Here is a 16,876-nt window from a genome sequence, read left to right on the forward strand (position 1 = left end):
TCCCTCTGGTGTTTTGATCTCTCTCTTTTTTAAATTTATTTATTTTTTACCTAAATCCGCAGATTTGGCTGGCCCATCAACACCGCATAAAAACCCAACTGAAGCAATGTAGACCCTTGCTGGGAATCCACGTCCGTCTTTATTAAGGAAATAAAGAAATCGCACATAGCCCCGTCGCGGACTTGTTCTCAACTGCTCAAGACTGTATAAAAGGCAAATAAACCAGAAACAGTATGCTCTGCGCTTTCAAAAAACTCAGTGTTTTAATTGTTGTATCTGTAGCTACTATGTGACCATCAGTGTAGTTTGGTGGGGTAAGTGTGTACCTGCGGGTTAGTGACTGATCCCAGGTTATTCACGTGTAACCAAAGTCACTTCCGTGGCGTGGGACGCGACGGTGAACCGGCACTCTTCGCCGTTTTCTTGATGTTCCCTTGCATCCGTCTCTCAGCGTACTCAGGTAGGTGCACCTGTTTTTTGTTTGTGTGTTTGTTTATTTTTAATTCACGCACGGTAAATGGAGATGATATAACTCATAAAGTGCATTTGGAATACGCACGAAGTACGGCAATTTTTTATCGTAAGAAGCGATATTGACCTCTGGTAAGATTCTCCTATTTAAGTTTCGCCGACCATTTTAATGTAATTATTTTTGTAGTCAGTTGCATGGTTTTATATATATACTTTGTTACCATCTGAGGCATGCACTGCGAGGCAGAGATCACTGGCAACCTCATGTTAAAATTATGTAAAACCATCTGCTGTTGGAAACCGGGACTTGTAACTTTTAGTAACAAACGAGATGCGCTGGTCCAGGGACAGCATTGAACTAGGTACAGGTATGCCGTAAGAGCAGAATTTTTGAGCATTTTGTATCTTACCTGAGTATATGTCATTTATTTAATTTTACTTCGATGACTGAAATTTTACTTCACTAACCATGAAAGTATATTTGCCGTGATGCTTTTGACCATCAGTCAATTAATTGAGATGAAACCTAAGCGTTTAATGTGGAATTGTTTGGGTATGGTAGAACGAAAAAACCCCTGATCACATGTTCCTCTTTACACTGTAACATGTCACAGTCAAACGCTTAAATTTGAATGGAAATTACATGTGTCTTGTATGATAACCACGTAAAACTTTTGATCTTTTAGCAGGGCCAGTCTTTTATTGCAAGCACCTTAATACTTTAATGCAAGTGGATTAGTAGGTGTTGGACTTTCAATTTAATGAGAGTATAATGATCTGTATGTTTACTGAAGAATCTGGACCCTTTCCATCACTGCCATAGCACTTACATACCTGAAATTAAACCATTGTTGTTCTGATTCATCTAGTCGCTAAGGTTTGTTAAGGCTTACACTCTGTATCATTTATCAGCAAACACAGAAATTAATATTAATAATGCCATGTACAGATGTTGAGGAGTTGTCAGCTGTCTAATGAACTTCAACATCAGTACCACCAGGAAGACTTTCACTTTATTGCTATTTATACACAATGGGTGTTATGCAAAGCAATGCGCGTGAATGGAATACACTAAAATAGCAAAACAGGCACACATGCACATAAAATTACTTTAATATTTTAATGCATGTACCCCCCCCCCCCGCCCAATACAAATGCAAATATTGATATTCCTAAACCAAACCTAAATAATGGTTAAAAATATTTATTTACATTTACACTTACATTTACGGCATTTGGCAGACGCTCTTATCTAGTGTGATTTACAAAAGTGCTTTGTCATTTACTCATAGAATATATCTTAGTACAGTACAGTAGGTTAGAATCAAACATACCAATGAACTAGAATACTGTAGAATACAGGGATGAATGCTGATACCTAGAAGTACAAAATACATAAGGTCTATCTTAAACAATGATAAGTGCTATAAACAATAAGTGCTAGAGTTTGTTAAACAACATAAAAAACATAAACAATACCCTACAATACGTACTAATTTAGTCAATATGGGAAAAGTGTCAGTTGTCTTTTAAATATTCTGCAAATAGATGGGTCTTCAGTCTGTGTTTGAAGACTGCAAGGGACTCTGCTGTACGGACAGCAAGTGGGAGTTCATTCCACCATCTTGGAACCAGGACAGAAAATAGTCTCGATGCTTGTCATCCATGATAGCTGAGGCAAGGTATTTCAAGCCGAGCCATACTTGAGGTTCAAAGTACTCGAGGTACGGATCAGGCTTTGACCATTGACCTCGTATGAAGGGGCTGGTCCATTTTTGGCTTTGTAGGCAAGCATCAAGGTTTTAAATCTGATGCGTGCAGCTACAGGGAGCCAATGAAGGGAGCGCCACATGTGTGGAGTAACATCTGTAAACTTCGGAAGATTGAAGACCAGTCATGCTGCTGCATTCTGGACAAGTTGTAGAGGTTTGATGACTCAGAGGAAAATCAGCAAGTAGCGAGTTACAGTAGTCTAGCTTTGAGATCACAAGAGACTGCACAAGCACCTGGGTAGCTTCCTGCAAGAGAAAGGGTCAAATCCTTCATATGTTACAAAGGAGGAATATGCAAGACCAGGTTAGATTAGAAACAGGAGTTGAGAACGACAACAACTGGTTGTCCAAAGTTACACCCAGGCTATGGGCAGCTTCGGATGGTGCTACCAGGGAGTTCTCAAAGGAAACAGTGAGGTCATGGTAAGGGTTGGGAGTACCTGGGATGAACAGAAGCTCAGTTTTACAGGGGTTGAGCTTCAAGTGGTTGGCTGTCATCCATGATGCGGTGTCAGTCAAGCATGCTGAGATACGTCTGGAGACCTGTGTGTCAGAGGGAGGAAAATAAATAAATAATTAAGTGTCATCAGCAAAGCAGTGGTAGGAGAAACCATGAGAAGATATTACATCACCAAGAGAACGAGTATACAAAGAGAAGAGAAGGGGGCCTAATACTGAGCCATGTGGAACACCAGTGGAGAGTCTACACGGTATGGATGTGGATCTTCTCCATTTCACTTGATAGGACCGTCCATTCAGATAGGACTGAAACCATCTCCAAGGAGAGCTAGTCACACCAAGCCTGGAAAGAACAGACAGAAGAATGTTGTGGTTCACTGTGTCAAAGGCTGCTGAAAGGTCTAGAAGAATCAAAACAGATGACTGTTTGGCAGCTTTAGCGGCATGATGTGTCTCAGTCACCGTTATGAGGGCCATTTCTGTAGAATGTGCCAGTTTGTAGCCAGACTGATTGGGATCATGCAGCTGCTTCAGGGTGAGACAAAGAGACTGCTCATTCAAGGTATTTTGTGAAGAAAGAGAGAAGTGATACCGGTCTATAGTTAACGCTGGAGCTGTCCAGTGTGGCCTTCTTGAGGATTGGTACCCCCCCCGCGGTTTTGAATGTAGTAGGCACGTATCCAGAAGATAAGGAGTTGTTGATGATGAGATGAAAGGAAGCAGATTTCTTGCGATTGTCTGGAACAGAGCAGAAGGAATTGGATCCAGCGGACATGTAGTCGGATTGCTGGAAGTCAGGAGTTGAAGAATTTCATCTGAGGAGAGAGGAGAAAAAGAAGTCAGAGTTGGATGTTGGGGAATGCACATTGGTTGGAGGGGTGGGAACAGAGGAAAAGGACTGGCGGATTGCTGCAACCTTCTCCTCAAAGAAGGTGATAAAATCCTCTGGAGTATGAGATGAGGAAGGAGGGGAGGGGGACGATTAAGGAGAGAAGAAAAAACAGTGAAGAGTTTGCGTGGATCAGATGATGATTCAAATTTCTCTCTGTAGTAGGATGACTTTGTAGATGTTACTTACAGTGAGAACTTGGAAAGGAGAGACTTGTATGAGCTGAGGTCTGAATCTACGTGAGATTTCCTCCACCGCCTCTCTGCAGTCCTTAGTTCTCTCCCGTGGCAGTGAAGTGTTTCTTTTAGCCAGGGGGCAGGTGGGGAGGACTTAGCAGGTCTAGAGGAGAGAGGGCACAGAAGATTCATTGATGAGGAGAGTGTAGAAATGAAAGTATTTGTAACTGTATCCAAAGAGAGAGATTATAGAGAGTAAGGGTGAGGAAGGGTGGACAAAATAGTAGAAGTAAGGGAAGAGGGAGTTATGGAGTGCAGATTGCGATGGAGGGAGGAGGAACATTTTGGAGAGGACTGGCTGGAAAGAAGGAAGGGAGAGAGAGAAGGATAGAAAGTGATGGTCCGAGAGATGGAGGGGGGTGACTGCGATGTACGATGTTGTGGTGGTATGGGTGAAGATCAGGTCCAGAACATTGCCCGCTTTGTGAGTCGGAGGAGAGTGATTGAGGGTGAGGTCAAATGCTGTCAACAGCGGAATGATGCAGGAGGAATGCAGCTTGTCTGATGGAAGGTTGAAGTCACCAAGGAGAATGAGTGGATTTCCTTCAATGGGGAATTGACTCAGAAGGATGTCGAGCTCATCAATGAAGTGATCTAGGGAACCTGGAGGGCAGTAGATGACAATGATAAGAAGTTTGGTGGGGAAAGACTGTAATGGCATGAAATTCAAAAGAGGAGATGGAAAGTGTAGAGAAGGAAAGTGGAGTGAAATGCCACTCTCAAGACATTAGGAAACCTGTGCCACCACCTCTGCCAAGATGCCTCGGAGAATGGGTAAATGAAAAGGCAGAGGACAGGGCAGCCGGAGTTGCCGAGTTCTCAGGGGTGATCCATGTTTCTGTTAGAGCCAGGGAATGTAGGAAGTGGAGAGATGCTAATGCTGAGATGAAGTCAGCCTTCTGGACAGCAGATTGGCAGTTCCAGAGCTATCACGATACGTGATGGTGCAGAGCGTTGTGAGTAAGTGAGGTTGCTGAGATTGCGACGTCTATGATAGCGTCGAGGATATCTGTGGGTTATGTGGACAGGAATTGTGAAACACATTTCAGATGCTTGATTTGTGGATGAGATAAAAGATCGAGATAATATGAGAAGATACTTAGCTGAGTTTGTGAAGTCCTGTAGGTGAGATTTAGATGAACTGAATGAGAGCACCACCAAACCTTATCCAGATGTTGATTACCACTACAGACATGAGTCGTCCTAATAACCAACCAGATGATAATCCAACGAGACATAGCAAAGCACATATATATACTTATGTTTTAATGAAAGCATGAAAAACATTTATTAAAAAGCATTTTGCTTTATGGAAATTAACAAATGTTAGCATGTCATCCGAACGGTCATGTTTTTCTGTCACCACTGGGGTATCTGGTCCCCCATAGTAATGTACAACCACAAACCTAAGCAAACAGTTACTCAGCTAGTGTTTTTGTACCTGCAGGAATATATAATTTGTACAAACACACATTCACATAATGTGCTGGCCAGAGTCCACATTTTGTTGTGTGTGTGTGTGTGTGATAGGGAACTCTGTAGGTACCAACACTCAGTTATGCACCTGCTGGAGATCCGGACTATGATGCAGAGTCACTCCCTGCCCTGTACAATACATCTGCTACTCTTGATATTGCATAAACACACACACACACACACACACACACACACACACACACACACACAGGCACGCACGCATTCACACGCGCACACACACCCATACACACACACAGGCACGCATGCATGCACACGCACACACACACACACACACACACACACAAACACACACACACACAAACACACACACACACATACTGTGTCCCAAGTTACCTAAAACAGCTGCTGCTTTTCTGTGAATAAGGAGTGTCTCAGGAGCACAATAAATTATTATAATATGTTGTAATTTCTCACAATATCTTTTAGACTCTTAGACTCTTCTCACTGGAAGGGCATACATGGTCCCCTTTATCATTTTGTTTTGTGTTAATGTGTTGGAACGTCTTGGAGAAGCATGCATGAAATAGTGCATGAAATTTGTTCTGTAGGAGATTTTCTGTGGTACCCTGAGTAAGACACTATGTAAAGTGTAACCACTGTGGGTAAATTCTCTGTTCCTGGCACTATTGAGCTGTGAACTCAAGATAGCAGTCTAGCATGGATGCACTACACCATGCACTAAACAACTTTAAAGCCTCAAGTTACTAATTCCACAGAATTGGGAATAAACCAAAAGCAACTATAATCAAGGTTGCAATATTTTCACCCAAAAACATGCTCCCCAAAACTAAACAAAAAGCATGGTAGTGGTGTTAAAATCACTTGGAGAATTTAGATGCAAATTGGACAGCATAGCTGACCACCTGGGTAAGACGGCCAACTCTGTCACTGCCTCGGAAGGCAATGTGTCAGTAGTCAAGCGAAACGTCACTGCTAATACCTTATGGATGAAAGAAGCTGAAAACCGAACAATGTCAGCAGAGGAACAGCTGGAAAAAAAAGACTGAATAAACCAATGGCATGAAGTAAATCTCCTGAATTGGACGGAACACCTGGGAAATCAGAATTTCAGGAAAAATGTATTGCTCAGTCTCCGAGAGGGCATTGAGTGTAGCCAACCACTGCTGGAGACTGTACAGGACTTGCTGCCAAAGAAAAAAACCTATGGATTTCGGTATGGATTATGATGAGTAAAATGAGAATCCTCCACAACTTAAAAATACACTTATTTTCCTCAACAAAAGAAACAGAGGATTTTCACCTCGGACATTTATTTGAGGGCTCTTATTGGCAGTGGGAGCTACACACTTAAATTATCTGGTACTGGCTGTTTACAAGACATAAGTTTATTTGAATGAACATTTATGGTAAGATATACTAGCAATAATGCAATATTGACTTGTGTTATGCAGGTTGAATATATGTTCTAAGATATAACAAAGTACATATTTGATGGATACCACTAGTTACCTGTACAGTTAGGCTTGCATAGGTCAACTGAGTTGAGGAGCACAACCACACAGTCCTACAAATTTGTGGAATTGTATGTATTTTTTTCCCTTTATGTAGAATATGTTATGCATTCAGCAAAGCAGTAATACCTTTTACCCCATTGCTTTGTACATTTGATATGTGCTAAATATGGAATGAACAAACAGTTATACAGTAAAAGGCACAAGCTGGAATGTTAGGAGATTTTGAAAAAGCTTCCTTCGGATTTTTCTACACAAAGCTAATAGCAAGTGACAAATTGAATAGTTCTTAAAGTGCTCACTTTGGAGCTATCTACTCACCAGGGTGTCACAGATGCTGTTCAGACTGACTATGGAGCCCTATGACCATGACAGTAAGAATGCAGACAAGATTGATGTGCATCCAACCAGGAGGACAGGAGCATAAAATATCCAGCAAATGCGGATGACATTATTATTTTTAGCACATCCAACCATAAGTATTCCAAAATAAGTATTCCTCAATGGAGGCATTTCCAGTATGGATGACTACTGAGCAGGCTTCAGTACCAACTTCCCATTAAAACTGCATCTATTTTCTCCAAACCCAAAAAGTCTGAAAAGAACAACAGAGAACCCTTTTCTCAAAAAATATTATTGACATTTGGTATTAAGCATGTCAGCGTATTACAGATACTCCTCCCATTTCTTGCTTTTCTCTCATATGGGTTAATAAATACTTCCGGACAGGAAAAGCAGATGGGGTGGTTTTAGAAATTGGGCAGTCAAATTTGTGCAGAAAATAGGGAACCTTTATATAAATGGTGATCTGCTTACATTTTAACAGCTGTGACATACGTACTACATCCCTAAAATACACTTTTTGAACTATTTGAACGTATATTTAAAAATATTTGCAATTGATACATTTGATATTGCCAAAACATAAGCATGTAGCATGTAGTATGTGAATCACCATCACACTTAGAAAATCTTTTATATCTAAAGGAAGGAGTCAGATAACTCTATTTTACACAGCTTTGATGTCACATGATGAGGAGCGCACCACTAACAAGTTTGAGGATGGAGAATCGATGTTCAAGAAACCAAGTGGGAAATTGCATGTGTAAAGTCCTAAAAGTAATCCATTATATGAGATTGAAGCTATTACAATGTAAATGGTTAATGGGAACCTACATTAAGATGAACTAATGGTCCCCTGACATTCCTAAAATACTTATATTAAATGTTTAGAAGGACAAGGTATTCGGTTTCGTTGCATATGGGACTGTCAGAAATGACAGTTGTTCAGATGATATCTGAGCACTTCACCTAGCCAAACTATGTGTTCTGTTTATATGTCCAGAAACCTTTATTTTAAGTTCTAACAGGTAACTCTAATTGACTTTGGACTCTTGCAGTTCAGGATGATAGCTTTGTCTTGGAGAAAAATGGATAGACTCTTAATATATGAGTGAAGGAGTGTGTTGTACTGAAGAAACCGACTTACAATACTAGAATAAGGGCAGGAGAATTTGAAAAAGTGTGGAAACCTTTAGTAGAGTTTCTTGGATATCAAGTTGCCCCATCATTTTAAAACTCCTGTAAGTTGAATGATGTTATGTTGTTTTGATTAGTATGTGACTTTTTAAAAGTTATTATTTTTTGAAAATGGTGAAATTATGTATCATGGCTCTGAAATATATACAAAATGTAAAAATATTCTTAAAAAAAATTTAAAAAAACCTCAGTTAAATAAGTGTTTGACTCCTCTGGATATGTCAGCAGGTTTGATTATTTGATTATTTGGTCCCATATTGTACACTTTTCCACTATCTTATTTATTTATTTATTTATTTTGAGAACCTTTTACAAGATTTGTGTTCTTTCATGTACCAAGAACATAAAAGTGCATTTCTATGTCCCTTACCATGGAACAGTTTTTGGTACTGCGCCTTTAAGGTATATTAACGTTAATGTCCTCCGTTCTGGTTAGCTTTGTTGCATGCAAAATGTGATACGCTATGCCCCGCTAGCAACATGTGTTGAACTGGAGCGAAAACACTCGACTAACTAAGTATTGGCAACTGTTCAACGTAATGTGATCCGACCATTTGCGTTTGCGACAGAAAGAACAGAAGACAACGAACCAGCTTCACAACCGAGATTACAGCAGGACGTTACAGAATGGTAAATTCTCAATTTATGTATTTGTTATTCAGTGCTATTACAGTATATAATAGTTCAAAGCAATGTGTAGTGCAATACAATTCAGCAACATTTCTTGCAAATAAATCCAAATTGACTGGTTTAGCTACATTTTCTAAAAGTGGACTGTTCATAAAGCAGGAGCCAGATTTCCACTTGGCCTATGATAAAGTAATGTGAACGGCTCCATCGTTTGGTAATTCTTCTTTAAGCAATCATACAATCTTTTGTGACTGGTTTTGCCATGAGTTACTAATATTTAAGTCTTTTGGGAGTGTATATTTTATTTTGAAAGTTTTCTATATGTCTCCCGGTACCTAGCTCTGCTATGAAAAGTTTGGTTTACTGTGGTGTTCACATGCTCTTTATGCAGTTCTTTTGCAGGAAGTCACATACAAATACATCCATGATTTTCACAATCATGGGGAAGTTCAAATGGCTTTTAAATGAGCTCACCTTCTTCAAATAGTGTGGATATAGGCCGGGGCCATTGGATTTGATACTCTTCCAATATTTACAAACACCACTCAACACCTTTATGATGGTGAAGAATTGTTGTTTTTGACAATATGGGCCCTTTAATTTGAAAGTTCCCTTTTATAGTGCAATGGACAGATTTTTCAGGCATAGATAATTTTCTTTTCCTTAGCAATAGTGTATAATAACTTTTATGAGGCCAAGCAGATTTTTTTATTTAATTTTTTTATTTGTTGATTAATTTTATAAGAAACAAATTAATGCTGAATCATGGTTAGTGCTGGTAAAGGTTAAAGGCTCCATTTAAAAGCATGTGATTTGTCTCACCCATATAAAACATCTTTCAACACAGACATTATTGAAATTTACACATTTATTTAAAAATGCGTCTAACAGCCACTGTATATTGTGGTAGTCTACGTGTGACTAGGGTAGCTCAGTGGTTAAGGTACGCAGCTTGTAATCAGAAAATTGTCACTTCAAGCCCCACCACTGTTAAGTTGTCACTGTTAGGTCCCTGAGCAAGGCCCTTAACTCTCAATTCATCAAGTTGTATTTAGTCACTAATATAAGTTCTAAGTCACTTTGGATAAAAGTGTCAGGAAAATGTAATCACAGTGCTAAAATAATTGTACAAAATCCTATGGTGGAGCTGTTTAATCATAAAATAATGCCTACATAGTTCAACATTGGCTAAACCCCACCTGTACCTATGACATCCATATTTATGAAGAGGTGACAGTTACAATGGGACAGTAACACATAGTAAACAAATGGTTACATAATCTTGTTATAAAGATTCTGGATTTAAATGGACACAACTGAGTTCTCTTAAAGTGACATGTTCTTAATATAAACCTAGAGATCCTAAAATTTGAAATGGGTATATTGACCTATGGGTTTTATTACGCCTTTGTGGAATTCTAAATGTTTGGAACTTCACTACTGTGAAACTTCACTAATTCTCAAACTTTTTCATTATCTGAAATTCAACATCTAGGACATATGTCATTACTGTGCATCTTGCAGGAACCTAAACCATAACTTAAATCAATCCAATGACAAATATATTTATTTTAGAAATCATGGTAAGGTTATCATAATTAACAGAAATTCTGCTTTTATCAAATAAAATGGATGATTTGAAATGTTTCAGTTTATGGTTCCAAGGCACAATCAGTTCCAGTCATTACTGAAAAAATCTTTGAGAAATTTGTGCCACCTGATGTAAAATCACTTTCATCTTTCGTGTGTATGTGTGTGTGTGCGTGTGCATGCGTGTGTGTGTTATATGTAAAACATATACATATAAGAATTTTTCATCAGGATGTACATGTAAAACAAAAAGGCTTATATCTAAAACAATTTTACACTTTTTAAAATTTACAATTTTACACAACCTATACAAAAGAAATCTGGCTTTAAAGTAGTAACTCACCACTATTAAGTCCTATATATTAAACATTTAAAATTCTCTGAAAATTAATAATCTGAAAATGATTCAAAGTGCCTCACCACAGATATTCATGCATTTTTCCCCACTGACGCTTCCATTAGTGTTAGCTATGAAGAAAACATCTCCCACAATGCAATGGGCCAGCTTGCTGCACACTCAAAGGTATCACCCCAGATCACCTAAAGGGCATGTTTGTGTGTCAGCATATAGTCTACATAATCTCCAGAATCAGTCACTGAAAAGGAACATTTTGTTTTGCAGTCCTATATTTATCTATCCTTCCATCTATCCATCTATGTATCTAAAAAATAGATAGCCTTTGGTGGGCAGGAGATATTTTTAAGCCATACAATAAAAACAAAATATCAAAAACAACAACAAAATATGTCAGGTCCCATCATGGGCAATTTGTTAATTTGTGCACTATTCATGAAGACACTGCCAGCCCACGCATGACTACAAAGTTATGGGAAAGCAAATCCACTCCAAGGAGAACCAATAAGCAGCTAGTCAATATTTCCTTATCACAAAGAAAACATACTAAATTTAAGGGCTGTAGCTTTAAGCTCCAGAAGCTGTAGTTTTGTTTATCTTTTTCTAAGCTAAAACTTTGTACAACATATACCAATAAATGAAAAAAATTATTTAAATGAACTCCCTTGATTAACAAATAATTTTAAAATGTGTAGAATAATAACTAGTTTTCACTCTAGTTTTTATTCTTGTTGTAGGCAGAACTCCAGATGTCCAGATGTGTGTGCAGGCTACAGATTGGCCAGGGATGTATTGGATGTCAGTCCTCTTGTGGATAGTGGGTGTGGCAGGAGCTTGGGACTCACCCTGGCCCTGCCCTCAGCGTTGTGAGTGCTTACATGAACTTCTCATTGTCAACTGTTCTTCAGTTCACATGACCTCTGTACCTGAGGGCATCTACGCAAAGAGCCTACACCTCAACCTGTCGAATAATCATCTTAAGATACTTGAACGGCGGCAGTTCTCCAACCTGGCAGAGCTACAGGAGCTTGACCTGAGTGAGAACATGCTTTCAATTATCAAGTTCGAAGCATTCCTTGGTCTGCGGCGCCTACTGACTCTGCGGCTGTCCCAGAACCGGCTCAAGATTATTCCACTTGGTGTGTTTTCTGGACTTCTGAGTCTTCGCCTGCTGGACATCAGCAAGAATGAGATCCTCATCTTCCTGGACCACACATTCCGTGACATGGCATCTTTGCAGAAGCTGGATGCCAGCAGGAATGATATTGTGTTTATCTCCAAGCTTGCCTTCAGTGGCCTCCTGAACCTACAGGAGCTGAACCTAGACAGGTGTAACATCACATCAGCGCCAGCTTTGGCATTGTCTCAGCTTACTGGACTGACACGGCTGCAGTTCTGCTGGGTTGGCTATACAGTACTGCCCAACAACTCGTTCAGGTGGCTGGGCTGGGTAAGGGAGCTGACCATTTCCAACTGCCCCTGGCTGGGATCACTAGCCACCAAAAGCCTGATTGGCCTAAACCTAACTTCCTTGACACTCAGCTACTGCAACCTGAGCTCTGTTCCCTATGTCCCTCTGCAACACTTGGTCTACCTGCGCTACTTGGACCTGTCCTATAACCCCATCACCTCCATCCAGCCTAACCTGCTGGGAGACCTTCTTCAGCTGCAGGAGTTCCACTTGGTTGGTGGGAGCTTGCAGAAGGTGGAGCCGAGAGCATTTCAAGGACTTGTCCACTTCCGCCTGCTTAATGTGTCATCCAATCAACTGTCAACACTAGAGGAGATGGCCTTCCACTCAATGAAGACTCTCCAGGTGCTAAGGCTTGATGGGAACCCACTCACCTGTGACTGTCGCTTGCTCTGGGTACTGCACAACCGTTTGGATTTGGACTTTGACGGGGTGCCACCTGTATGTGCCTTACCTGTGTATATGCAAGGCAGAACATTTTTGGACTTCAGTGCGGCTGAAGTGCCAAGGCTGTTCACCTGTCGGCAGGCACGTATTCTGAACCGCAAGCCCCAGGAAGTGCGCACTGATGAGGGCCATACGGTCCAGTTCTTCTGCCAGGTGGATGGAGACCCCACCCCCTCCATCATTTGGGTGAGCCCCCACCGCACCCTCCTAACTACTACCGGTCGGATCCGTGTGCTCTCCAATGGAACTCTTGAGGTGCGGTACGCACAGGTGCAGGATAGCGGATACTACTACTGCTTTGCCTCCAATACAGCGGGAAACGACAGCATTTCCATTAGTCTGCGGGTCTGCGGCTCTCCTGAATCTTCATACCAAAATCACTCTCCCCAGTTCTTCTTGGAGGGGTGGAATCTGGCAGCCATCATTCCATCAGACAACCCAACAGTCAGCACCTCCCAGGGTATTCCATTTGACATGAAGACACTGGTGATTGTGATGACGATGGGCTCTGTGTCATTCCTGAGCTCTGTGGCAGTCTGCTTTGTGTTCATCTTCTTCTGGAGCCAGAGCAAAGGGAAAATCAAACACACAGCCAAAGTATCCTTTGTACCTCGCAGTGCAGCAATAGCAACAGAGAAAGCAGAGAGAGCAGAGGCTAACATGGAGACCGCCAAACTCACCATGAGGCTCTGAGCAGACCTAGCAACATCAAGCCCTGATTTGCTCTTTGGTTAAAATCAAATATTCAGTTGGTTTGATTGACACATTTTAGGCTTATTTACAACATTTGTCAATTGTGTCTTTCAATTTGTTATTTAGTTTTGTTTATAATTATGCTATATCATCCCTGTCTTTAAATCTTCTTATTCTGATGCTACAAAAAGGCATTTTTGAGATGAAGATTAAGATTAACAAAGGCACGGTACTCTGTAATTATTGTTGATTAATGTCAGCACTGACTGGGAAGGAATAGTGTTGCAGGACAGACCCATCCCACTGACTGATGAAATTAATTAATGCAGGCTTTTAGTTTATCCTAGGATCCAACACTGTGTGGTATATTGTACTCGCTGCACTATTAGTGGTGCAGAAAACTGATGTGCACGTGTGATGGACTCATGACTTATGTTTGAGGACAGCACATTTTATAATCTTTGCCACAATTAAAATTTAGAACTACATAAAATTCTATTAATTATTAGCAAAAGCAGCAACCCTTTATGGTTTTAAATACTTCACCTTTAGCTTCTGTTCATTGCACTTTTCTTTTGTGTGTAAATAAAAAACAAAAACAAACCAATAAACTAAATAAAGAATTAAGTACCGATCAGCACTTCTTGTAAAACAACAAACATTTTTTGTGGACCAAAATGATTTCTTTGATAGTACATTTCATGTTCTGTTCATAGATCAAAGCACTTCAGCCTGTTTTTGTTGTACCGGTCCACATTTGGAGACTTTTCTGAGAAGCTAGAGGAACTGGTGTGTGCGGGAACTAAACTATCTTAGTCCATCGCAGCTAGCCCACAAGTTTTATTTAAAAAACACAGGAAGACTTAAAGACTAAGAATACTTAATGACTAAGAAGACATTGGGCAAACTGAAAGCTCCATGGAGAAACATGATGACAGCACAAGTAGAAAAAATACAACTGTAAACAAAGCTTTTCTAACTTTAATCAGGGATGGGCATTGCCCCCAAAGATTCTCTCTGCCCAACCATGCACATTGCAAACAAGGCCGTTTTTCTTTAACTTGTGCCATTCTCTCTGAACCAATCACAAAACAGTGTTTTTGCTGTTCATTGTAAAGTTATTTCCGATTGACTGTTTGAAATCTAAGACTAGCATCATAGAGCTCAGCAGAGCAGACAGGTTTGAATTTTCACTACAAAGAGGAGTGGTAGCTATTGGGGTAATTTAAACAGTTTTACGAGTTTAAACACATCCACACAGTAATGTTCGTTTTTAATTTTGGTGATTTATTGCTTGATATTTCTTTCACATTTCTAACTATATTTACTTTTAATATTTTTGGTGCTTGCCTTATAAACTTGTTTTATTAGCAGTTAGCCATTAGATAGTAGCAGCTGTTCTCCATTAGCTTGGCCTGTTACTGTAATTCAAGTGTTTTTTCGTGTGTATATATATATATTTTTATTTTGTGCATTTGACATGTAATAAACCCATATTGATATGAAAACTTAGAATGGCTCACTTTCTGATTTAAAAAGCCCAGCTACAATTCCTTCCCTGAGGCATTTATGTGATTTACATACACAGATGTAATGTAACGTTAGCCCCACTGCTAGCATTAACATCTCAAAAAATGTGCTTAGCAGTTCTCTTGATGATGCAGCTTACAGTGTAAAGTTTTATATTAGTCTATTTTATTTGTACCTTTTATTCAGTTGTTAAAGCAGTTCCCTAAGATTATAGTAACAGATTTTCAGTTTTTTTCAGTTTAACTCAAACAACTTTCACTGGCTGTTCTTTGTGAAGAAAGTCGACAGATCTTGGTGTCTTTATAATGTTATCCAAGGCATAGAGGCCTGAGGCACCAAACCTTCCACGGAGTTAGCAATGAAACAGTAAGCCTACCAAAATTCTGGTGAACATGAAGAATTCCTTATATACCCAAGATAATTGGTCTGTAAATTAGTTCTGTAAAAATAGTTCTGCCGTTTAAATTATGACTAAAGGCATGCCCATCCCAGCCAAAATAGTCTAGAACCAGGGCTGACAGATATACCTGCCTTTTGCACAGGATGATTACAGCCAAGTAGACAAACTCTGACAGTGTTTGGAGCACATAATAACTGGATGAGGCAGAATTTCCTTCAGTTAAATGAAGACAAAACAGAAGTTATGATATTAGGCAACAAGAGCATCTTAAAATTAGTGCACATCTTGAATCTTGAGAGCTTAAAACTAAAGACCTATTGAGAAATCTCAGCATAGACTCAGACCTCACCTTTAGTAGTGCCATCAAATAAGTAACCAACACATACTTAAGAATATAGCTAACATCAAAGGCTTAATGTCCAAATTAGACATAGAGAAACCCATGTGTGTTGTTTTCTCCAGCTGTACTGACTTCTATAATGGTTTGCCTAACTGGAATCCCCCAAAGGTCTATTGAACGGCTACAACTTTTTTAGAATCCTGTAAGAGTTTTAATCAGGACAGACAGAAGAGAGCACATTAGTCCAGTTCTAACTATTCTTCAACTATAATCTACAAATGACTGAATGGATTAGATCCAGAATAATTTTATAGTAGGTCTGTTAGACCTACACAAGCCAGCCTAGAATTCAGGCATGGTCAAACAGTGTTTAGCTCTTATGCTACACATAAGAACCAACTCCCAGTCCACTTAGATGTGCCCTAAATGTAGCAATTTTTCAATCCAGGTTAAAAACATTTCTGTTCTCTTGTAGGTATTGTTGAGTTCTTGCACTTGGTTCTGTTACATTTATTTTTTATTATTGCATTTTAGTCTTTTGATTTAGTATTTTCCCTATTTTAATTCGTTATTCAATTACTTATTTTTCTCCTTGCCATTTAAATCAATTTCCCTGTTTTTTTTAGTTTTTTTTCATTTAAATTAAACATTTTGTGCTTTACATGACTTCATGTAGTTTTTTTTTATTTCATTTTGCAAGTGAATTTGTAAATGAAATGAAATCCTTCATATACTTCCTTTTCTTATTCTTCATATTCTCTCACCTTGCCAACCTTCTCAGCTTCTGTTTCTCTTGCCTAAAGTTGGTTACGAAGCCGCAGCTGTTCGGCCCTTTAGAGGAGCCTCTGAGAGGCATATAAGGCAGATCTGACTGTACCTGGATGAGACTACCAATGTTTAAAACAAATTTTTTAAATACTGCCAGATGGCCATATTTAATATATAGTTGAAAAATATGACCCTTTGTTCCTAGTGTACAAATTTTGAAAATTATAAGGTTACCAAGTGAAACATTATAACTTTCCCTCATTTTCACTCTAGGATTCTTTCTAAGCCTGAGTTCATTACAATATTCTTTCTAAGAC

General features: G+C 39.4%; 2 protein-coding genes across 2 annotated transcripts in view; both read left to right on the plus strand.

The window, feature by feature from the left end:
- Positions 1-14,939, plus strand: LOC113586042 (leucine-rich repeat and immunoglobulin-like domain-containing nogo receptor-interacting protein 1). Its single transcript, XM_027023896.2, has 3 exons — positions 1-460; positions 8,905-8,965; positions 11,648-14,939. Exon 3 carries the CDS (start codon positions 11,668-11,670, stop codon positions 13,519-13,521), a length of 1,854 nt encoding a protein of 617 aa, XP_026879697.1. The 5' UTR covers positions 1-460; positions 8,905-8,965; positions 11,648-11,667; the 3' UTR covers positions 13,522-14,939.
- LOC113586043 (leucine-rich repeat and immunoglobulin-like domain-containing nogo receptor-interacting protein 1) overlaps positions 504-16,876 on the plus strand; it is a 27,816-nt gene continuing 11,443 nt past the window's right edge. The window contains exon 1 of the mRNA XM_027023897.2: positions 504-603. The gene's annotated coding sequence lies outside the window, so the exon portion shown is untranslated. The remainder of the gene's footprint in view (positions 604-16,876) is intronic.

The sequence above is a fragment of the Electrophorus electricus genome, chromosome 2 (assembly GCF_013358815.1).
Source record: "Electrophorus electricus isolate fEleEle1 chromosome 2, fEleEle1.pri, whole genome shotgun sequence".
Classification (NCBI taxonomy): Eukaryota; Metazoa; Chordata; class Actinopteri; order Gymnotiformes; family Gymnotidae; genus Electrophorus; species Electrophorus electricus.

Coding starts and splice junctions, on each gene's coding strand:
- LOC113586042 (XM_027023896.2), top strand. CDS start 11,668: ATGTGTGTGCAGGCTACAGATTGGCCAGGGATGTATTGGATGTCAGTC.